Consider the following 25,400-nt stretch of genomic DNA (forward strand, 5'->3'; position numbering starts at 1 on the left):
TTTGTTTGATAAAGATCATTCAATTAGATATCAAGTAGTTTGATAATATTATTGATTCATATGTTTGATAATAGTTTGATTATCATTATATAAAATGAACATGAACGGAGCTCAAATGGTCAAAATGACAAATGAACCAAGCTTGAACATGAACATAAAAAACTCAATTTAAGAGCTCGAGCTTAAATTTTATAAATAAACTTAAGCTTTGACAAAATTCTAGGAGCTCGAGCTCGAATTTTATAAGTAAACTCAAGCGTCCCACTCGATTTGATTCATTTCCAGCCCAAATGATAAAACTCTTGTAGCTATCCATCTTCAAGTTACTATATTTGCCCAACATGATTATCACACTTTGATATCTCAATCGTTTACAGCACATGGCTAGAATATGTAATGGAAAGATATTATTCTAAGTGTTTCTAATATTTTCTTTGATGTCAAGGTTATATTGCTCATTTCCACTCAAGTCTCTTCAAGTAAGATTGTAAACTTATATGAAAAATATTAAATCTAATGATTGTATATTAAAAAGTGTTTATATTAACAAGATTGATATTAGATAACATACTTAAAGGAGATCTAATAACATAATCTTTTATAGATTAGAAAGATCGATTGGTTGCGGACACTAGAGTTGGTCAGAGGCAACGGCTGGTGATGGTTGTCAGAGAGGTATTCGGCGAATCTGTAGTGCAAAAATGATGTTGGACTCCAGCTCCTCTAAGCTTCAATCTTTTTTTAGCTCCGTGTGGGATTTATTTATAGAGTTCAAGTTGCAAATAAGGAAGGAATTTGAGTCACTCCATCGAATGACCTGGAGAGGATTTCTCGATCGACAGTGTTCAATGAACATTTAAGTGACTTAATGATGTCTAGAGATCTAGGCTTGCTGTGTTCGTCTTGTCGAAACGCTTGATTTGACTGTAAACATGTTAAATTGGGAATATTTTTGGTACCTTTGGATCCGTCTCGTCAAGCCCCTAAACCCTAAGTTTACGGAAATTAAAATTCTAGAAAACTTTTAATTAATAGTTTGAACCTTACTAGCTCAAAAAATTACCCAATATTCATGATATGTTTCTAGATTCAAGTCAGGTGATGGAACTTTGTTGATGCATATCACTACTAAAATTATTCAATATCTATGACCATTATCAAAACTTCAATTCTATTAAACATATAAAAAAAAAATTTGAACTTATTTTTATTTATTGAAAACTAATTATCTGTGATTTTTTTTTCATTAGATAACAGTATACATCACATCATGTTAATTACACTAGAAAACATAACCATTTGTCATCTTCCATCCATAACTCTTTGACATAAGACTACCCTCCTCTATTGCATGCACCACATAAACTATAGCCACCAAAATCACATAAACTCTATCGCAATTTCTTATCAAATTTAACTCCAGAATCATACTTTAAACGTGAATAAAATGGATAAATACTTAGACATAGCCAAAATACTTTAAATTACAAGTTATCAGGTATGAATGCTCATTTTGGCTGAAAAAACATTGTATACGTGCTCTGCATGCCATATCCGAGAAAAAATATTACGGAGTTCGGACGTGAGCTGCGTCCGGACATGAGCTACGTCCGAACAATTGACGTGATACAGTAAAGGTCTGAGTTCCCGCTCCGCCCTGATGTATCACTTCTATTTTCTGGACGCAGCCTGCTTCCGGACTCCAGCCGTAACATTTTTTTTGAATCCCAGTAGTCTCCTCGCTCATCAATACTTCAACATATTTAAGTGCTTCGAAATTTATGCTAATCATATCAAAGTTCTTCATTAGGAGGATTATTTTACCACTGTTAGGCTTCATAATTAAATAAACTGCAACTAATTTCTTAGGCAGATTTATTTAAGGGGGCTTATCAAGACCTTATCATGAAGATCATACCAAGTCTATCCCATATCCCAATTTCTCGACGGGATAAATTAGGGAAAACTTACATACATACCACCCAATTCTTATGTATTTACATGTCTAACATCCAAAATGCAATTTTTACCTAAATGCCAATTTACTTTTAAATAGTGATATTGTTTATGTTATACGTAAATTTTGGCTAGTAGAAATATAAAAAAAAATAATATGTGATATTATTGCATCACATTCAAGAGACATCCAAAAATCTCTCTTTAAACCACCTCGTCCTCACTTGAGCATGACTTCGAGAGTGATAATATGCAAAAATGGAAATTTAGGTACTAGACATGTAAATACATAAGAATCACTGTTAGATATGTAAAATTTCCCTTTTTTAAGGAATTCTGTACAATTTACCCACATAGCACGAGTCTGGCTCAAAAACAGCTTCAGAATACTTGCATGGGATGGCTGCTCCAAATGAAAATTCTGATGAGACCCTATAAATTCCATAAATTGCAGAAGAAATATACTTGCAACAGTATAGATGTTAATATATATATATATATATATAGTAGCACCTAACTCTAGTAGCACCTAACTCAAATATAGTAGCACCTAACTCAAGTAAAATTAAAAGTGAAATTTCATTCTCATTCTCTCATAACAAATTAAGATGAAAACGGCTAATGCCTCTTTGTCTACAAAAGAGGAAGCTGAAGCCACAGGAGCAAAACAAAATTGCACAATCGCCCTTCAAAATAATGGCAGATCTGTCAGTAAATAACTATTTTGTCTTCACAAAATGAGCTGCCAGCAACTTTGTAACCGTGAAACCATTAAATGAGCCGACTTGGAACAGTTCTCTAAGCTTATCGTCGCAAATGATGTTCCTCTTGTCGGCAGGATCCTACCAGAAAATATAAAATTGTGAAAATAAAAGGAAGATGTACATATGTACCACTCAGTTTTCATGCATTTAACACCAAAACTTCAATTTTTACATCCATGTCAACTTACCAGTTTGAAAAAAATGTATTTTTTATGTGATATGAAAGATTTACGTGCCAGTATAAATGTAAAAAACAAAGTTCATGTGTTACATATGTATTACATACATAGGAATTGGATGGTAGGTATGTAAAGGTCCCAAAATAAAACCATTAAGTTCACCCTAGTTTTTCAACCTAAAAACGGAAATGAAACTAAAAAGCAAGCAGTAAGTGATAAAATTCAATGGATGCTAATTAAAAATGGCAGTTATGTTGGACAAAGACTATAGGCATTGCCGCCAGCTTTTGTTGATCATAAATCAGAGAAGGGAATTGTAGATTCAGTCATGCAATTTCCGTACTCTGTCCGCCTTAGAAAATCACAAGCAACTCCGATCAAGCGCAAGAAGGTGATGGGATCCAACCCATGTTCAAAAAAAGCGAAAGAGTTTGACCAACAGATTCCCCATCTTTCATATCTTCCCTTGCAGCTCAATTTTAAAATTCCTTGCCATTTTTTTTTAATGGATTGGCCAAAGGGTGGACCCCCCAACCAATCCCATGTGCAAATTCAAATCCCGTTTGATCGAGGATTCGAACCCTGGTCGAGAGGGGACTTGAGCATAGTCGCCACCAACTCACCTACACCCGGTGCACTGCCGATCAATTCTTCCTCACTAATTACAATATCTTTCAACAATTTGGCTAGGTGTTCCCACAAGCCCAAACCCATTTCATTGATCATCAATTATTTGATGCACAAGTAAGCACATAACAAAACGCAATCCTTACACTTCCAATAAGATACAAACTATTCTGTAAAAAACCATTTATGCAAAATTTTCAGATTCGGTAAATTTTGGATGCCAAAGTATAGAAGTTTGTGCTTGGCAGCATGAGAAAATCTTACCCCTTATGTTATTGGAACGAAAGTTGAATCTCAAAAATTGTCAGTATGACTGACTCTCTCAAGACTCCCAAATTAAGACTTACCTTTGCTTGTATCAGTGTCCAATCAGCACTTAATTCCAGCTTCCCTGAAAATATTTCTGTGGTTATCAATGGTGAGGAAATCTTTTAGAAAGTGACATCTCAAAGGAATATTTGCTTTGTTTGTGAGAGAGTGATTTATGAATGGAATATTTGCTCTATTTGTGATACTTTTGCATAGGACTCAAACAATTACCCTTTAAACCCAGCATATACTTATCATAAACAAGATGTAAGGCCTTTCAGAAGTAGAAGCGTTGACCATGCTAGACAAACTAATTGTGGAGAACATAGCAAACCCAAAATTTTTTAAACGAATTTTGCAACGGACCTGAAGCTCCCCACCGTTGGCACGATCAGATCCCCTCTTGATTCTAAGAAAGGCAAACCCCAGTGGAATTAATGTGAATTTGCCTATCTCCATTGCAAGAAGTTTATTTCCAAGAATAAAGTTACATTATAGTCACTTCAATCAGTTCAGTTGATTCTATGCCCGGTTTGATTAGACTTAAAAAACTGGATCGCCTCGAAATACCGACCTGGCAATGAACCCAGTGGGAACCAATTGAGCTGATCCAAATTTTATAAAACCGACCGATTTGACTTTCATGTTGAAATTATTGATTAAAATAAAAATCATTGAGCTTATAATAAAATATTTTAATTTTTAAAGCTTTTCAAAAATTCCATATATAATGAAAAAAAAAATTCTAAAGGTACTAATAATGAAATAAGCAACATGCGTTATAAGTATTCTAAGGCTCTTTCTTTTCTATTTTAAATTCATAATATTAATTTTCTCCTAAGATGTGCGATTAAATAAAAGATGTAAATAGCTACCAGAACGGAGAATTGGGTTGGGTTGAGAAACGAAAATTGGGTTGCGGGAATTGATATATATATATATATAAACTTATTTATATTTTTATGATATTTATAACAAACAAATACTTGTATAAAATTAATGGTTAATCAAATTTCTTAACGAGTTCTATGTCAAATATTAATCAAGCTTTTTAATGAGCTGTTCAAATGCTCATTTAAAAATCAATATTTTTATGACTTATTTTTCATAATATATTTCTCTCGATTGTATCATTTTGAATCATATTTAAACAAATTTAATATTGATTATATCATCAGATCAACCTTTAGTTCAACCCCCAGTCAAATTTCGGCTCTTGAATTGATGTATGATCAGATTTTTTAACTATTGTGTGCCGAAAAACTAACGGTAGAGTAGTATTTTAATTTCTTAGCGTTGCACCAAGATTTAACACAAAATTTTAAAAAAAGGTGGTACGAGGATAAAACAATATTTTTACGTGCAAATTAATTCACTATATAATTGTACATGCATAAAAGATAAAATTATAAAGTTGATAATCACAGATATACAATAACAGTTTAGTTATAATAGTAATAATTGAGTTACAAAAATGGGGTTTTTGGCAGTAATAGCAATAATTAGTCATAAAAGCAGTAGTTGGTTGCTATAAAGACAGAAGTTGGTCATAAAGATCGTAATCGATGATTGCAATAATATTGGTTCGTCACAGATGTTATAATTGAAAGTTGCAACAATAATACGATGATTGCAATAATATTGGTTCGTCACAGATGTCATAATTGAAAGTTGCAACAATAATAGTTGGTCACAAAGATTGTAATTTGTTGTTACAAAGGTAAGAAATGGACTACAATAGTAATCGAACACAAAGATCATAATTGGTTGCTATAAAGATTATAGTTGGTCATGAAGGTTGTAGTCGGTGACTGTAATAACAACAGTTGAACACAAAGATCATAGTTGAAAGTTATATTAGCAGTAGTCGGCCACAAAGATCGTAATTGGTTCTTATAAAGACAGTAGTTAGCCATAAATGTTGTAATCAGTGGTTGAATCTCCTCTTAGAACAGGGAGAACGGGGTTACAATTTTATACCATAAATAACACTTAACTTCATACGGGGTAAAGAAAATGCAAACATTAAAAACAACAGTTGCAGTCTAACTATGATGGTCGTAAACAACGGCAGTCGGTGATCGACGATGATAAGTTGTGACGGTTGATGGTGGTCGTCGGTCATGAAAACCAGTGGTTATTCATCGAATATTCAATATGAGTGTTAAACATAACAACCTTATTTGAAATACAACAACAGCAAGCAATGTTTGCCTGCTGCTAACAGCCGGTGGTTGGCAACAATGGGTAATGCCAACATGCTATGGTCAATGGTGGTTTGCAGGCAGTGGTCGATGGTAGTAGGCAGTTACAAGGTTTACAATATCTTCAAACATGCTTGCAAGACCAATTGTTTTACAATATGGCCTAGTTAAACTATTTCACCCTCACATACTACAAGGTTTGCACACCCTTATCCTCTAATCACTCAACCTTTACCGGTGAATATGGGCCTTATGCCTCCTACTACAAAAAATTTTTAGGCATTCAAACAATTTCCTTGATATTATGTTCAACGGTTAGAGCAAATCTGCTCAAGGGGGGCCTGTTTTTGTTATTTGTAATAAACTCCATGACAAACCTGCTCAAGGGGACCCTGATTTTGTTATTTTGTAATAAACTCAGTGATGTCAAGCTTGCCTTTAAAAATTCTAAAAGGAATAGCCCCTCTTTCAGTGCTAAATCCATCTCATCCTTTGAGAAACAGGAACTAGATATCTTCAAACTTGGAAAACAATCCCATGGATAAAGACCTCATTCTTAATGTTATCCAAAATCTTAATAAGCCAGTTAGTGCTAAAACCAAGGAAATCAAATGGATTAAGAAGAGGGTCAAATGTGTTTGGATTGCTAAGAAAGATGATATAGAACTTCTTTATCAACATATCAAATGTAGAAGGAATATCAACTCTATTAATCAAGATTAGCACTTCCAATTGCAATCTTCTCTCTTCCAATGATATCAAAGTGAAGCCATTGTACATTTTTCAGAATTTAAACCTAAAATGAGGCATATAGATCTTAACCTTTTATCCTAGTTGTGGGGATGGGAATTGCAAAAAACTTGCTTGAATGGAACTTGGAGAAGATTTTTACCACTGCCCTCACTGAGGCAAAAGCTCTAATGAAGTTGCATTTGGCTATTTAGCAAAAAGAATAAATGATTCTAGAGGTAGCGTAATGAATGGTGAATATCCTCATATGTGAGATTGTGCACACATTTTAAACACTGTTGTAAATGAAAAGTGAAAGATTCATGTATGCATCTTAATGGTATTCATTTTAAAACCAGAAATGAAAAAGAATAGAGAATACAGAATTTTAAGAATTCATTCCAATACCATTGAACCATTGCCGGTCTCAAGCCCGGATGTCCAAAGTGGAGGGTTGCGTTAGGTATTCGACAGTCAGCGTAAAACTTATCGAAAAAAAATCATGAGATAAATCCTTTTGATCATTGTGTATGTGCTAGGGCGTCCCCTCAAAGCGACGCGCTGTATAGCCTGAATACAGTGCAAAGTGAGCAAGGGTCGATACACCGGCGTCTGGGTGTAGTGTTAAATAAGCAAAGGTTCCCACATCACGGGCGAATGCAGGTAAAGAAGTTGGTCCATGAAACTAATGAAATTAAAATTAGGATAGGATCATGAAATATAGATACTCTCAATGGTAAATTAATAGAATTAGTTGATATTATGATTCATAGAAAAATTAATATCTTATGTATTCAAAAAACTAAGTGGGTTGGAGAAAATGCTAAGGAGATTGATAATTTAAGTTTTAAACTTTGGTATTCTGGTAAGAGTCGCACTAGAAATGGTGTAGGTGTAATTATAGATAAGAGTCTGAAAGATAATGTTATAAAAATTAATAGAGCTGGAGATAAAATTATAGCGCTTAAGATTACCATTGATATTAAGATTTTTAATATTATAAGTGCTTATGCTTATCAAGTAAGTTTAGATACAGGGTCTAAAGATAAATTTTAGAATGACTTAGACGACTTGATACAAATGATGCATTTTGAAGAAATAATTTTTATTGTAGAAGATTTAAATGGACATGTCGGTAGAGTGGTAGAAGACTACAGAAATACTCATGGTGGCTACGATTTTAGAGTAACTCATGAAGAAGGTAGAGTTATTTTAGATTTTGTTTTAGCGTATGATTTTGTTATTATTAATATTTTATTCAAAAAAAGAGATGAGCATCTTATTACTTATAAGAGTGGATCTAATAAAATACAAATTGAGTATTTTCTTATGAGAAGAAGAAATAATTGCGATTGTAAAGATTGTAAAGTCATTCCAAGTGAAAATTTAAGTACCCAACATCATTTACTAATTCTAAATTTTAAGATTAAGAGTTGTAAAATAAAGAATACTATGACTCATCATCGTAGAATTAGATGAAGAAACTTAAAAAACACAAATAAAATTATTTTTATGAATAAAATTCAAGATTTCAAATTTTGGAATATTCATGAAGAAGCAAATGTTATGTGCAATAAAATAACAAATACTATTAAACAAATAGCAAAAGATGTTCTTGAAGAATTAAAAGAAAAAGTTTTTATAAATAAAAATATTTGGTGGTGAAATAATAATGTGCAAGAAAAGATAAAATATAAGAAGTTATGTTATGAAAACTGGTTTAAATGTAAAAGCTTAGAGAACTGGGGAAAATATCAAACGGCCCGCAGGGAGTTTAAAAGAACAATTATACTAAAGATGAAAATCAAAAAGAACTTTTCTTAGAAAAAAATATTCAACTTAAGTGAGTGAGATAATTTGATAAAATTTTCAATGAAGATTGTAAAAATACATCGAATTTAGTGATTTTAATATCATAAATAATAAAAGTTTTTATTTTTAAAATCGCATTATTAAAATGGAAGTTGATGAGACTTTAAAGAAAATGAAATATAGAAAAATAGTATCACATTATAGTATTCCAATAGAAGTATGAGAATATTAAGAGATCTGAGAATATATTGGCTTACTAAATAATTAAATATTATTTTAAAAACTAAGAAAATGTTTGATGAGTGTGCAAATCATAGAGAAATTAAATTAATGTCATATATTAAAACTATGGGAGAGAGTAACTGAATATAGATTCCAACGTGATACAAAAAATTCTCAAAATCAGTTTGGATTCATGTTGGGCGGGCAAGTTTATTATGAAAGCTATATATTTATTGAGATTTGATGGAAAAATAATAAAATAATATTAAGGATCTATATATGATTTTTGTTTATTTAAAAAAAAAAAGTCTATGATATGGTTCCAAAGGAAGTACTTCGAAGAGTTTTAAAAAAATATTGATATTATTGGTATTCAAGTCATTAAAGATAAGTATACTGGAGATGTTACTTATGTTCGAACACCAGAAGGATTAACCAAATATTCTCTTATTTCAATTAGATTACATCAGAGATCAGCTTTAAGCCCGTATCCTTTTGCTTAGTTATGGATGTTCTTATTGGACATTGATAGGAGGATGTACCTTTTTTTGCTGACATCTACAAGAGGATGTACCTTAGTGTATGCTTTTTGCTGATGATATCCTTCTCGTGGATAAAACGAGAGAAAAAGACCAGAAAAAACTTGAATTATGGAGGTCTACATTGGAGTCTAAAGGCCTTCATTTAAGTAGAACTAAAACTGAATACATGGAATGTAATTTTAGTAAGTAATAACTCTAGTGACAGAAGTGTGAGTTTGGGTGATCAAATTATTAAAAGTGGGAACGATTTAGATATCTTGGGTCCGTTGTTCCCGTTGTTCAAAGCGATGGTGATATGGATGGGGATGTAAATAGTAGAATTCAAGTTAGTTGGTTGACGTGGAGGAATGCTTCGCGTCTTTTATGTGGTAGAAAAGTATCGCTTAGACTGAAAGGAAAATTTTATAAGACGGTGGTGAGATCTGCAATGCTATATGGCGTTAAATGTTGGCCTTTAAAAGAGAAGCATAATAATAAGTTAAGTGTTGTCGAGATGAGAATGATTAGGTGGATGAGTGGCTTTACACTTAGAGACAAAATGCGAAATGATTATATCTGTGATAGGGCTGGTATAGCTCCTGTGACGGACAAAATTAGAGAAAGTCGTCTTAGATGGTTTGGTCACATTAAACGTCGACCATCTGATGATTTGATTAGGAGAGTAGATGTTTTAGATTCGACTAGTGTTAAGAAAAGCAGAGATAGACCTAGGAAGACTTGGGCTTATTGTATTAAAAATGATCTTAATTTACTAGAACTACATGAAAATATGACACTAAATAGGACGCAATGGAGAAAAAGGATTCATGTAGCCGACCCCACGTAGTGGGATTAAGGCTTTGTTGTTGTTGTTGTATTCTAATACCATTCAGAAGTTGTACACTTTTCTATATATATAGGAAAGCTGCTATAGTTAGTTGGAGTGTAAACAAGTCGAGTTGAGTCGAGCATGAGCCATGCCACTATTTGAGCTCGAAAAAAAATGTGTTTAGAATATTGCTTGAGCCAAAGAAAGCATTAACAGCATAAAACTTTTAGGTATTTGTATGTGGGTAATTTGCCGTGTAAGACGCCATAGGGAGATTTAAATTGAATTGTTTTTTAAGGCAAGTTGTTAATTAGATAGCAGGCAGTGAGAAGAGTATATGCCCATAAGAGAAGAGGTAGAGAGGCCTTGGTTAAAAGAATATGAACTGTTTCTATGATATGTTGTCACTTTCTTTTTAAAACACTGTTCTATTCAGGGTTATAGGGACAAGTATATTTTTGATGAATGACTCATTATTTAAGTATAGTAAAATATGTGTTGAGATATTCACCGCCTCCATCTAAATGAATGGATTTTATGTGAGTATTGAATTGATTTTTCACTGGATTTTTGAACTTAATGAACTTGTCAACAGTTTCATTTTTATTTTAAGGAGATACACCCATAAAAACCAAGAATAATCATCCACAAAGACAACAGAGTATTTATAAGACTAGGTAGATAGGATAGAAGAAAGTTTCCATACATCCGAATGTGTTATATCTACAAATGGTAAAAGATAGATCGCAGCTTTTGGCAAGATTACATCAAGTACATTGGGAACTTTTATTGGAATGATGTAGAGAAAGAATGCATTTTGCTAGGGACTATTGAACGTTGTGAAACGAATGACCTAGTCTTCTATGCCAAAGGTATGGAAACTATTAAACGGTGATGAGAGCTAGTGGGCTTGATGTAATTGGGGAACTGTTGGAGTGATGTATTGGATGAATACCCTGCACATTCCATCAAAAAGAATTTTGTTGGTTTGCATACCCTTGATATAGTAAGCGTTAGCTATAGGGGTAGGCAGTAAACCTTGCCCTTGCCCTTGCCCGATATGAGCAATAGATACTTGTAACAATTTTCTATATTAACGGAGTTGTCTCCGTTGTAATCATAGGAATTGGTAATCTAAGTATGATCAGTGGAATGTGCTCCATTGTAATCATTAGCGACGTTTGCACTGGATGGAGAAGTCAAAAGGTGGCAGCATGGGCAGCATCAGAATATGTCAAGGGACATGCCCAATACAATGATAAGTTGGGAGGAGTTCATGGACCTTTTTAGAGTGGTTTGTACCTCTATCCGGTAGGACAAGTTCATCAAGTTGAGACAATGAGAGAAGACGGTCGTGCAGTACAAAACATAATTTACTGCACTATCGAGGTATGCAAAATAGAGGCAAAAAATGGTAAAGGAATTTTGTATTGGACTACCCGTCTCTTTGTAGTTGTATTTCCAAGTTTTTGAAATGCTCCAAATTCCACTTGAGCATTTGGATCTATACCGGCAAAAACATCTCTGAACAAGGTTTTGGCGCCGTGCCAAATGTATCCGAAAAAGAAGAGCAAAGTGAATGTAGCATGCCCAAAAGTGAACCAACCCCTTGGACTTTGATCGCTATTGCAGAAGAAAAGTGTGATAGATTTCTTTCGCGATTAAAGAATTCTATCAGGCAACAATTAGTACCTTTAAGGATCGATGAATACTCGGCATTGGTGGAACGAGCTAGAAGAGTGAAGATTGACTATCAACTCACTCAGAAACGTAAGGAGATGCACAAGAGGAAGACTATAAAAGAACATGTAAATCATTCAGAAGGATCCAATGAGAATAAGTCCAAGAATAATTCGGGTGAAGCCAGCAGAGATACGACTCAATGTATCAGAGTAACTTGTATCAAATAAGGAAGACAACATAAAGGCGAATGTTTGATGGGCTCTAACACTTATTATTGGTGGCATCAACCTAATCATATAGCAAGATATCGTGCATCTCTTAGCCAGAAGAGCTTTAAAAATTCAGGAGGAGCTCCTTCACAGAGGTCGGCAGACGAGCAGAAAATGACAGAATCTATAGCTTCAGCTACAACCCAAGGTCAACCAAGGCAACTTGTTCGACCTAGAGTATATTCCCTTACTCCTAGTGAACCTGAAGAACCTACTGCTGTTGATGGTGTTGAGGTCTAATTGGTCTGGTGTTTTCTAGCATTTTTTCATGTTTCAGCATCTTTGTGTTCCAAGTATTAGTTGAGTTGCCTTATATCGAGTTTTTACCTTCATCTTAATGAATGACCCCTAATCTCATGGATAGTTAATGTTCATATGCTTAAGGTTAGTTTATAAATTTTAAGAAAGAAATTTTTGTTACCCCAGAGGAGAAACAGTGGAAATAGGAAGCGAAGAGTCGGTGAACCAAAAATAAGAAGATGAAACGAATAGTTAGAAGTCTAAGAGAGGAAGAGGGAACAAAGAGTCGATCAGGGAGGAAGAAGAGGCAAGGAATCAGGGAAACCAAAGGTTACTTTGGCCTATAAAAGGGATGTGAGGAATGCAGAGGGAGACCAACATACCTGGGAGCCGAGCAACGAGCGAAGGAGAAGAGAAAAACGATTTGTGTCATGATGTGATCAAAGGAGTCGAAGAGAAGCAAGTCGCAGAGAATACGTGTAATCCCGTGCAATCGAGCCGAAGAAAAAGAAAGGGAGGGGGTAGAGCGTGTGAAAAACTAGGTCAAGACGAGCCCAATCGAAGAGAAAAATGAAGGAAGAGCTTCGGTCGTACCCTATCCTACTAGCGTAACATAAGAGGAGGGTGATCAAACGCGGAGGGATAACTTCTTTTATTAAAGCAATTTAATAATAATATTATTATTATTAATATTAATAATATATATATATATATTATTGATTAGATAAAATAAAAATGAGAAATTATTTAATTTGTTTTAACATAATTAATAAGAATATCGTGCTTATTTTAGGCATTTAACTTTAAAGGAGTCGACGTCAAGACAAAACAATCGGCATCGAGGTGAGTACTTTTACTTCTAACTTATGGTAATAATATCTTATTTTTTCTAAATCACTCGCATTAGTCAAGATATATTGTTACTGCAACTAGAATATGACTATTTGAGCTCATTATTCAATTTGATCATCTAAAAATGAAATTGAATGATTTGCATAATCATACTTATGTACTATATATGCATGTTATAAAAGAAAGATATTAAATAATATTTAGAATGTAAACAAAATGATTTATAATATACTTGCATGTGCATGTTTGGCTATGAGAGAACTCCTTGATAGTACTAGTGGGGGAACAATAATATACCTGTGCACGTAAATGAAAAGGGATATTGATATTGATGTATCTTAATTGATATAATTTTTAGACAATGTCTCATGTAATCATTGTATACAAATGAAATGATTTTGATATGATAATGATATAAACCTTTTTTAATAACATGTCAAATGTTTATATCGATTTAAAAAGAAAATTGATCGGTATGCATATTGTTCTTTCTTTTTATTGTATTGTTGTAGTTTAGCAGTATAAGTATTCACTGACTCGTTTAGCTCACGGTTATTTTAACTAACTTTTCATGTATAAATAAATTATTAAAAGAAGAACAATGGATTAGAAAATAGTTAAAGGCGCGAACAACCATCAAAGTAATTTTAATTATACCGCTTTAATTTAATTTGTAGTGACCCTTTCGTTTGTTAAATTATAGACAAATATAAAAATTTTAATTTACATCATCTGTTCGTTTGTACCACTCTTGGTTAAATTCAAACCCCAGATCAAGTCATGATATTATATATGAATGATTGTATGTGCATGTTCAGAGAAGACTTTGTTTTGACGATGCTCAAAAAGAAAGATGTGAATGTTAATGCTTTAAAGTAAAAATAAAGTTAAAATAAATGCATATAGAATATTTAAGTATTTTCATTTAAAAAAAGTCATTAATACATGCATTACAATATTCTTTGATTTCTCATAAAAATATAAAAAATTAGCATATCATAAGCTTTCTTATAGAAATATAAAAGACCAGCATGCATATCGATTTTCTGTTTTTGAGCTACTGTAGTTTAGAAATGTTATTTGCTCCTCGGTTATATTTAGATAATTCAATATGTTGTTTTAACATTTTGTTCAGGTTTCAGCTTTTGATTAAGATAAATAAAAAATGAGATAATGTGTCCAGGAGACGAGAATAACAAATGGAAATGTACAAAAATTTATTTGTTAATTTTAATTGTTTTCTTTAGTGACTCTTTCATAAAAAATTGAATGTTAAATTGTTAGTAATATAAATATAATATAAGAGAATTGATTTTTACCGTCTGACCATCCGTTTACGTCTAGATTAATTCTAAACCCCAGACCGAATCGTGACACAAACCACTATAAATTGAACTTATATTTCAATTTTGATTAAAATAATTCAATGCTCGTTATTTTTTTACGATTCAAAAATGATTTTGAATTAATCAATCAATGCATTATTATTTTCGCTTGATTTTCATGTAAATTGAACTTACAACTAAAGAGAATGATTTTTTTTAATTAGTACTTTTAAATCTGCAAATCCTTATATTTTGTGTTATGTACATCCATTGCATCACTAAAGATGCAATAGGAATCCTAGACCCTGAGACATGCATCATTATCAAGAAGATGAAGTCAACAGTTTAGTCCAATCACAAATTTTAATACCTAAATAACAGTTACATTTTCTTTGTTTTAAAAAAATGCCCATTATAGGGTACTCATTTGTTAGTATCAAATGGCCATATTATTTATTGCTGACATTTCTAGAGAATAACGAACTACAGTACAATTAAAATTAAAATAAAATACCTGTAGATTATTTTGCTTTATGTAAACCCATATCCTCTTGATAACATCAGATCTTGGCAATGTATCTTCACCAGTACCAATAAACTTTGTCAAAGCATCTGAGAGTGGGAGGGGTGCAAGAAACCCTGTATTCCCTCCTTTATTCCCTCCTTTCTGCTTCTTTCCTTTTCGTGATGCATCTACATCTAATAACCATGATGTTGTTAGCTTATGTTGTACAAGTTATACAGCATGGTAATTATATTTGCCTACCTTCTTTCACTTTTTTCTTTGGCTTTTCATTGGGTGATTTCACTGAGCCTACAAGAAACAAAATAAACCATTAAAAAAGAGCAAAAAATAAATAAAATTAGCTAAAATAGAAATTATAATTTATAAAGCGCCATAAGGCCAAAAAACAAGTCCGTTGTATTTAACATACTATGAACTAAATAAGAATAACGTAGTAATATAATTATCAATTACACAAGAAAAAAAATACTCATTATGTTAAGCATGTTGAAGGTAGAGGTACCATGTAATTTGCAGCATGAACCTCCTCCAACACTTGTCTTTAGCACAAGTTATATCATGTCCAATCATAAAGTGCATCGATCAAAATTTAGAAACACAAAAAAAAGGAAAAATAGCATGTCTTAGCATTCTATTGATTGATCAAAATAGTAATTTCAAGTACCAACAAAACCTAATGTTGCATATTGCAGTGATAAAAAATTCACCTGAAGTTCAGATGCACATGGAAGAACAAGCAACTTAAATAACGTCTGCAAAAAGTCTAAAGCCCAAAGTAGCACACTTATACTTTGGGCATGGATTGCACAAAATCAATGTGGTAGGCAATATAAACAGTGATTTTCTAGTACCTAGTTTAAACAGCAAATAGCAAATTAACTGCTCGTTGCAAGCTACTTTTGCACCATGCTCCTTTTCAACTTGGCCATGTCTAGGTACTTGAATTTAAACCGCATCATAATATGGTGAACAGAACAGAGACATTACTTAAAAATACCTTGTGAGTTGTAATACAATAATATCGAGGTAAGTAATATAAATTACAATTAAATGACTACGACGTCTAAAATCAAGTTTTAGGAAACAAAGAACTCACTGATTGATGAGCTGGATCAAAAAGAGAATGTTGCTTTTAGATGTGTCAGAGGTGGTAAAACTAGGAAAAATAGAAAGTGAAATGATATATAATAGAAACAGTAGGATTATCACTTATTGACTATAAACAAATGAAAAATAAAGTTGATAAAAAAAATTGAAGGAGTATACTCATCAAAAGTGCAAGATGTGAGCAAAGGAAAACACTTGGTCATTTGGAGTTTTAAGATTGTTTAACTTGTTATAGTTTTTATTTTAGTTGATGTAACAAGTATATGAAAAATATTATGTCATCTCTAATGTTTTAATTCCCTTGGTCAATTTTGGTCCACCGCTTAGGTTGCAAGCTGACTTAAATCAGATCTCATTGTATTCTTTAGCTCGGTTGTTCTCCATTTCTGTTCAACACAGTTGGTTCCATGTTTTAGTACAACCACTGATTTAGAAGTGTCATGGAAAGTATTAAATATAATGCTTGTATATTATGAAACTTGATATTAGGTAACCTAATTAGAGATCTAATTACAGAATCAATTTTATATTAGAGATTTATCTAACGAATAGAGATAGGAGTGTATATAAATATATAACATATGCATTTAGTTGAGGAATAAGAAGAACAGATGATTTCCCATCACATGATATCAGAGTTCTTTCAAATATTTCTCGTTTGCATCTTTTGAATTCGACGTTAGCCTCAGGGAATCATTCATTTTTGGCTCAGGATCATTCCCTAGGGCTTTGTCTGCTTTGAACGAAGTCGTTCGCAAGGCCACTAACAGCTTTGTCTGCATCCAAAGGGCATCATCCCGAGGTGGCATCATCTGCGTTGCAGTTTTCATCCTACGACATCTTTGTCTGTGTCGTTTGAATTTATCTGCATCGACGTTGCCATCACATAGTTTTCGTCCAGAATTGCTTCATCTTCAACAGCAATGTCACTTCTTTATGTTCAATTGTGTCAACTTCACCTTCAACTACATCGCCTCTCGTCAGCTTCTTCTGCCTGGGTTGACTTCATCAACTGTTTCATTCACAGCTTTGTCTTCTTCTTGTTCTACTTCGTCAGCTGCTTACCACGGCTTCACTGTGTTGCTAACCTTCATCCGCTTCATATGGCGTTCGTCTCTCCCCTCGGCTCATCCGTACTTAATCTCATATTTGGTAATAATCATGGCTTTAGAACATAAATATGGTGTAAAAAGTTTGGTCTCATAAGTGCCTAAATTTATGAATGAAAAAGTACATGGAGTCAATTATTTTTATTGGAATAAAACTGTGAGAACTTAAATTAGCAAAGTTAGAAATTCAATTTTGCATGACAAGCATAAACCAATAATGCTTTCAGACAAACGAGGAAGGAGCACAATACCAAACTAATCCTAGAATAAAATTTATCAACAATTTAAAAATTATAAAATTAAATATTCCATACCAAGCGTCATGCAAGACAAAATCCTTTTAATTGCATTAATTCATGGCAGAAGAATTTCTTTATTATGAATAGTTTTTGAAAGACACAGAAACGCAACTTTCTAAGATGAGCACTAATATGTAAAGTTACTCAAATTCAAGAAAATAATCACATGAAAAACCTACGGATTTTAGAGAGATAAAACGGACTTCATGCCACTACAAATATTGGAAAGAGGCTGATTACGAGGCCTAACCATCTTCTGAGGACAAAGAATGTATATGCTTCGCCAGAACCTTATTCATTTGAAACATGTCAATCATGTTGACCTTGAAAAGGCTTTGCAATCTCTCATCACATATAATCTTTCTCTTATTGCTTGGATCTTGCAAATTGTTTTCACGTATATAGATCCAGAGTCTCTTGACCACCTTTAAACAATAAATATAAGAAGCAACTTGCAAAGTTAAAACACAGAAAAAAAATTTTATTAGAATTAACTGCTGTGAAAAGAAATTTAATATGTGAATTGACAGTATTACTTCAGTTCTTGCCAACTCAGGTGCACCCACGAACTCTTGAAGCAGAGGGGAAAGGCTACACAACTTTGTAAATCCACCACCCCTTTTCTTAACTTCCACAGTGAGCTTGTTTGAACTGCTAACAAGAACAGAAGAAAAAAATAAAGCGTGAAGAATAACAACAACATTCAACCAAGAACCAAAAACATAAAGCATATAACCAATATCTAGCATGTTTTGTCAGGGTGTAATATCATTGTTTGGGCACAGGGTGCAAAAAAATTATCATCACCATTATCAGAATATCATAATACAGATTACTTGGGGATAAACTAGCACGGAAAAATTTAGCAGATCAATGGGATATGATTTATTCATTATAAACATTCAATAGTGATGAAAAGTGAACAATAATTATGATTCCACAAGCAACTGAAAATAGTTGAAAAAAATACTAGCATCTAAAGGATTTCTAATTGTTTATATTTTGAACATGAAAAAATTAAAAAAAAAATACAGGAATGTTTAGAATGACTCAATTTTTCAAAATTCCAAATCAGTAACTAGTGCCATAAAACCTATAACAAAGTTAGCCAAAAAGTTACTTAAAACAAGACAGCATGAAAAGGAAAAACCAATAGGTGGTACAGTTTTTTCTAAGGACCTCCTAAGGTGGTATCATTCAAGAAAACGAAGTGTTAATATGTAAAAACAAATATCTAAACTTTACACAGTAAATAAAATGAGACATGAAATTAACGAGAATACTGTAATCGTTGGCATATTCTCGTCTTCTGAAGGCAAAATTAGAACTTTCAGAGGAAATGATAATGCGGGAAAGATGATATTATATAGAGAGAAAACACAAAATGCAATAATAATAATAATAATAATAATAATAATAATAATAATTAATTCAATTGAGAGCATGATGCTGCTACAGGGACCCATCAAATGCCCGCGAGGGTGTTCAACATCATATTTATCTTGGATTTAATACATGGGCGGAACCAGCCTTTTTTTTTGAGGGGGGGGGGGCAAATTTATTGCATTAATAAATTTAATGTCTGTCACACTTCATTATTTAGATAGCAAAATGTAATTCCGGCCCCTTGATGGAAATCACTTGATAAACCTCCATAGAAGTATAAATAGACTAAAATTTTGGTATGTTGACGTGATAAGTAGTCCAATAAAGCAGTTTATAAGTCAAAAATATTCAAAGATAAATCATTATAAGTTTAACAGCAACAAAAAGAATTCAGGGTGCGTGTATGATAGAGAGGTTGGGCAGAGCTTCAGAAAGAGACCGAGCAGAGCTTCAAAAAGAGACCAGGCAGAGGGAGTTCTAAGAAGGCGTGCTAGAAAGGCGAGCGACCTAAGTGGAGCGTCGAAGCGAGGCAAAACGAGGACGAGTGATATGAAAGATTAGGGTGTTATAAATGTAAAATACAAAAAAATAGGTGTTAGATATGTAAATATATAGAAATTAGGTGGTATGTTTGTAAATGCCCTAAAAAAATAAAAGATAAAAGATGCAGAAATCGAGTTGCCGTGATTGTACTTTTCTTTAGTCAGATATCTTAAAATAATAGATTACCATTGTCGTTTAAATTGTAAAACTTAACACAATTTTGAGACCGTTTAGAATGGTCTGAGCATGTGTGTTCGAGTAAAGTGAAATTTTAAGTGTGTTATGTTTAAATATAAAAAAGATAATTTCTAATTTCAAATATGTTAGTTGGCTTGTTTTGTGTTAAAAATAATTAAATTTATTGGGTTGTCTGAACTACAACATACAAGGTTGAGTGTGCAGAAAGGGCCATTTGGGCAAAATGAGAAATGACCATTTGGATAAAGCCATATATTTAAACGGGGAAGAGGGGGGCCGTAGTAAAGCAAATTCAAATATTTAGGGGGTAAAAGACCCAATAACTCCCCTTTTATAGAGCTTTTCTAAACAATGATTCAACTTTGGTTTTATAGTACAAAAGTTTTTTTTTTTTTCAAGGACTACCAAGTTAAAATGCAGTTAATTTGGACTGCAGCAATTGGCCTGATTTATTAGTCCTTACAAGCACAGGGAAAAGAATGGATTATCTAAAATATAAAAATATTTAACTTTGAAAAAAAAAAACAGAGATGCAATACATAAACATGAACGTGCAGAAGTGAGCTATAAGGAAGAACGCTACAGAAAACATTGAATATCATGTGAATGAAAAGTACATCAGGCAGGAAATTCACCTTAGAAGATCCCTGACTATTCCAAAAATGGCCATCAGAGCAAACCTAAAAAGTTCTACAATTTCTGCAAAGTTAAAAAAGCTTGGAAAGAAAAGATCCAAGAGGAAAGAGGACAAGCTTTGCTTTCCAAAAGACATAATATCAATCTAGATATCTTCAACCAAATTCATACACTTAAAAACCCAAACATCTCCATGCAAAATTAGGCATTTAAAGAAATATGGATGGATAGATAAAACACAGAATTATTGAAACTGAGAGTGGGGATTCCTATATGCCAAGTTTTGCATCGCTTTCATTCATGCCAAAAATAGTGCTAATTAAATGAGAGATTTTTTAAAATCAATTACTGAATATGCTCACTTTATCAGTGCACCATGACCAATTTTCAGTGAGTTTAATTCTATGGCACTCATAGAGGAAAAACCTGGTGGAAAGTGTCTCAACTGGCAAATTAACTAAGCAACTACTGCATTTGCGATGCTGATCTAGTTGAGCATACCAATATAGGTCTCCTTTTTAATTGGTTCAGCCGTCAAACTATTATTTTTTCATTCATTGACTTTGACTGCTCTCCTTTCAAAGTTTTCCCCCCTCTCCTCTGGTCATTCTGCCATTATTATTTATACGACCTCTTTTTCTAACCTTCTACTCAGATTCCTTAACAGAAACTATTGCAGCATATGCCCTAACTTCCTAGAGGTGGTTTCCACCGCTGGGAACATGAGGGACTTGGATGATCCTTTATTTGCTTTCTAAACAGACTTGATAATGTGAAAAAGGCTCTCAACCCCTCTGAATATAACTTCTACTTCAATTTAAGCTCTATTGCTTCCATTAAATCTAGATAATATATGTCGCGTGATCTCCTTAAAAGGCAGTCCATTAGACTCCTCTGCTTCAATAGGCCCTTATATCCCAAACATAATGAAATGCACCAAATGCTAAAGGAATTGAATCAAATGCGCTCAATGCTCTTAGTTATCTAAGGTTGAGGATTACTTCAAGTTTCTCTATTAGAAAATTAAAAACAGGAAAAATCATGACTTCATTAAGGAAAGTTCATCTTCTTCTGAAGGCTTAACTAATCAAAATGACATTGTTGCCATTGTTATCATGCATTTCTTTGTTATTCTCAATAATAACTTTGAATCTCCCTTGATTTACATTGATGACTTTTTATTGTCCACCACTTTTCCAATGATAATTATAATCTCTTATCTGTTTCAATTTCTAATAAATTGATTAAAGCATCTCTGATAAGCATTAGAAAAGAGAGATGCCTATGTAGATATGGCTTTGATGCGAAATTCTTTGTGAATGAGTGGTTGATGATTGAGCTATCTTAGAGGCAGTTCAATACTTCTTTCAAAATGCTAAGCTTCCTATGCGCATCAAACACTATGTTATTAGCTTAATCCTCCAAAATCATCACACTCGAACACTGAATGACTTCAAACCCATTTTTCTCTGTAATATTGTACTTAAGGTAACTGCCAAACTTTTAGTCAAAAGACTTCAATAATACTTCCCCTCTATTATTAATCATGCTCGGGCTACTTTCATCCATGGTTGAGACATTGAAGATAATATTGCTCCTGCTAATGAGCTCCTTCAAGTTTTCAATTTTGTTAGTTGTCATAAAAACTTTTGTGCTGAAACTAACAAAATTTGGGCAATTTTGTTAGTTTTCAATTTTGTTAGCACAAGTCACTGCCAAAAGAATATGGGCAAAATCACCACTGCATAAGTCATTGCAAAAAGAATACCGGCGAAATCACCAGAATCCTAACGAATTAAAGAGTAGTCCAGTTTCATCCAGCTCTCTGCTAGCAGTTAAAAGCCGATCACATATAAGAGAAAACTAAAATGTTCCCCTCAAGAGAAAAAATTATCTGCTTCAAACCAATCAAAAAGAAAAAACGCAGTTATAACCATTATACTGAAAATGTAAACAAAAGCCATTCAATGCTCGTACACTCTAATATTTAGTCTTACAAAAAGATTGATTTTTTTTTTTTTCGAGTAAGAAAGATAAACGGTCATCATTCAAATTAGCACGAGAACAAACAAAACCCTAACGAGTTCACCCCTCATATACAGCCGCTAATAATTAAAAAATAGAAAACCTAAATAAAAGAAACCAAACCCCCACCGTGAAGGAAAATAAATAAATAAAAAGCGAAAAACAAACCTCCTTTTCCTACTGCCGCTGCTGTTACTGGAACCCTCCTCTTTCTCCTCCCCCTCCTCGTCCTCTTCCACCTCCTCCTCCTCCTCCTCCTGGCCGCTACTGCCTCCTTCCTCTTTCTCCACCTTCACATCCTCCCCTTCTTCATCCTCCTCTTCCTTCTCGTTCAATTCACCCAGGAAGAGATCGATTTGCTCCCGGATGAACGCCTTCTTCTCCGTCAGATCAACGCCAAAGTCCTCCTCAAGCTTCCGCCTGACGATCGCCGCTGTTGTCGTCGATAGGTCGGAGGACCGTAGAAAATCCCTCAGCCGCTGCACCAGCTCCGCATCGGCCACCATTGCTACCTTGCCAGTACTGCTCGGGCTCCTCTGCGCTCAAAACTTTTTCTGCTTTTATAGCGAACCGGTAATTTTGATTTCAAGTAACCGCAAGTGAGATTATGGTTAGGGTTAATTTTGTCTTTTCATTGGATATGATTTTGTGAGACTGCGGTTACCGTGGCCGTTCGATGAAGATACCACCCTATACATGCTGCCACCTGGCATCCAGAAGTCATGCATTTATAAAAAAAAAAGGCCAAATTTTTTAAATAGTATTTTAACTTATCCTTTGGTTATTTTTTATTAAAAATTATGAGTAAATTCGCGTACTGTACTGCATTGGTGTGGGAAGTCACCAGACACCGCTGACTTTTGTATTAATTCTTATTTTATATATGGGAATTGCAAATATCAACATGTAATTATAATATGGTATATCTCATATATGGTGTTCACAATCCTAAGGGCAAATATTACATCCGGATTTTGAATGTAATTTACGTCCGTAGTCTAATGATTAAAAGACACGTGTCAAATAGGCCCCCCGCAATACACTGTGATTGGTCTTTGTTAAAATTTGTGGGGCCCACTTGATATGTTGCGCCCCATTGTTGAACTCCGGTTGCATCTAAAGTTCTGACCTAATGTTTTCTCCAGTTGTCATTATCTCTAATCTTCTCCTCTCTCCTACAAAACTCGCATTATCCAAACTCCTTACTATTCAACTCAGTCCCTGCTTAAACACACTTATCTCTCTAGACTAACTAAAGCATGTTTGACACCAAGTCTTTTTTTTTTTTTGGTCGAGCACATAGCTTGTGAGGAATGCTATTGCATTTCAATTTAATTTTTTGCTCTTTGTTTTTTTAGTCAATTCAATTTATTGTTTGGCCACCATAAACTTTTTTTAGGTATCATGAATTTCATAAGTTGAAAGGTAGCCCTATATTCTTTGTGCTTTTGTACTTGTATGTGATAAGCATTTGCTCAAACAAAAAAATTATATGTTTTGTACATGTATATTTTTAAAGAGAATTAAATAAAATAAATTAGTAGACTTGGGTTTGTTTTTATTAAAAATGTTAGCTTGTTGAATCCTGATTTATATGTGGATCACATCCCAATAAATAGAGCATAATAAAAGAGAGAGAGGCTGAGACGGTGAGAGGAATGAACAATAATTAACAATAATATGGTTTTTCTATCTTTATATCCTAATAGATTATCTCTCCACTTATAAAAGAGTGGGAACAATATAATGATATTATTATATCTTTGACTTTATTTTAGTGGGGGATGTATGATCCCCAATAACTACTTCTATGCAACACTATAACAATAATTATGATTATATTTTTCACTTATATTTACTTATTTCGCAACAAAATCAAAAATTTGATCATAAAGAAAAATAAGAATTTAACTTTTAATTTATATTGGGATACTACGCAAGTATATGTATCGTTATCAAATAATATAAGACTTTTTGATTAAGAACTGAATATCGAACCCACAAGGAAGATATGCAAATGCACTTTTTGGAAAACTTTCTATTTTTAAAAAGATAATTATTTAAACTAAAGACTTTTTCGTAGATAAAGAAAGTTTAAATATTTTTGGTATTTTTAATATTTTGAAAAAAATAGTACAAACTTAAAAAGATAACTTGAGTTTTTGTAGAAGAAAAACACTAAATATGAAAATATCTTTCTCTTTATCATTAATCAGTAATAAGTATAGGAATTCTATTGTGGAAGTATGCATATTGTGTTGTGTCAAATAGGAGCAATAATATTATTTACCCTTACTATAGATGTTATAAAGAACAATGACTAATTTAAAGTTTGAATAGTTCTGAAGACCGGCTAGGCATGGAAGATACTAGTTCTAACTCTAGAGTTCCCTCGATTCCCTCCACCTGGGAGCTAACATCTCTTATTTGAACCTAAAACAATAAACCAAGTTGGGGGCTTTAACCTGTCACTTTAAAGTCCTCTAACTCTACACCCTCGAATGAATATTTCCACATTTATTTGCACGCAATCATATGAACTACATTCTCATTCATACAACCTTAGGTTATTCTTTCTAATTGTTGATTGAAACAATACCAACCCGTTCTTACATGTTTTCACAACAAATTTTAACATCTGGATTGGCCAAATCAAGAAGTAAATGAAGTACTTTGACTTAAATCATCACAACTTCTTCCAACATTAAAGATCAATACTCTCCACAACTTCCATCCAACACTTAATTACTTATCATTTTAAGAAGAAAGATAAAGAAAACTACTCAGAATCCATAGAAAAAACAAAACCACACTTTAGTTTAAAAATAAAAATCATTGTCAACCCAACAACAAGTCTCAATTAAAACCAAAAGTAGTCTAAAATAAAAGATAAAAAATTATCTCAAGTCCTCCACCAAAATCTTGAAGTTCATTTGAATCCCTTCTCTTTTACAACACTTTCAATATAAAACTAGAAATAAAAAAAGGATAAATATGTGGTGCCTAAAAATATCTCCAACCAACTCCCCAATTTTTGAACTTTCAAAACT

At 33.1% G+C, this 25,400-nt stretch overlaps 1 protein-coding gene across 4 annotated transcripts; it reads right to left on the reverse strand.

Annotated features, from left to right (window-relative positions):
* Positions 1–2,502: 2,502 nt before the first annotated feature.
* Positions 2,503–22,911, reverse strand: LOC110033147 (upstream activation factor subunit spp27-like). 4 transcript variants are annotated; one of them, XM_020737038.1, is made up of 7 exons: positions 22,519–22,911; positions 18,099–18,216; positions 17,813–17,987; positions 15,288–15,335; positions 15,036–15,220; positions 3,874–3,917; positions 2,722–2,798 (listed from the first exon to the last, which is right to left on the reverse strand). In XM_020737038.1, exons 1-6 carry the CDS (start codon positions 22,854–22,856, stop codon positions 3,903–3,905), a joined length of 879 nt encoding a protein of 292 aa, XP_020592697.1. In that variant the 5' UTR covers positions 22,857–22,911; the 3' UTR covers positions 2,722–2,798; positions 3,874–3,902. The 4 variants fall into 4 exon arrangements, with proteins under 4 accessions (XP_020592695.1, XP_020592696.1, XP_020592694.1 ...); XM_020737036.1 differs by lacking the exon at positions 3,874–3,917 and having other exon boundaries at positions 2,503–2,798; positions 18,099–18,213; XM_020737037.1 differs by lacking the exon at positions 3,874–3,917 and having other exon boundaries at positions 2,503–2,798; positions 15,036–15,214.
* Between the last annotated feature and the right edge of the window lie 2,489 nt (positions 22,912–25,400).

This window comes from Phalaenopsis equestris, unplaced genomic scaffold, assembly GCF_001263595.1.
Source record: "Phalaenopsis equestris unplaced genomic scaffold, ASM126359v1 Scaffold001098, whole genome shotgun sequence".
NCBI lineage: Eukaryota > Viridiplantae > Streptophyta > Magnoliopsida > Asparagales > Orchidaceae > Phalaenopsis > Phalaenopsis equestris.

Coding starts and splice junctions, on each gene's coding strand:
- LOC110033147 (XM_020737035.1), bottom strand. CDS start 22,856: ATGGTGGCCGATGCGGAGCTGGTGCAGCGGCTGAGGGATTTTCTACGG. Junction 17,988..18,098: donor CTGAGTTGGCAAGAACTGAA/GTAATACTGTCA, acceptor TATTGTTTAAAG/GTGGTCAAGAGACTCTGGAT. Junction 15,336..17,812: donor TTCTTTGTCCTCAGAAGATG/GTTAGGCCTCGT, acceptor TGTTTCTTGTAG/GCTCAGTGAAATCACCCAAT.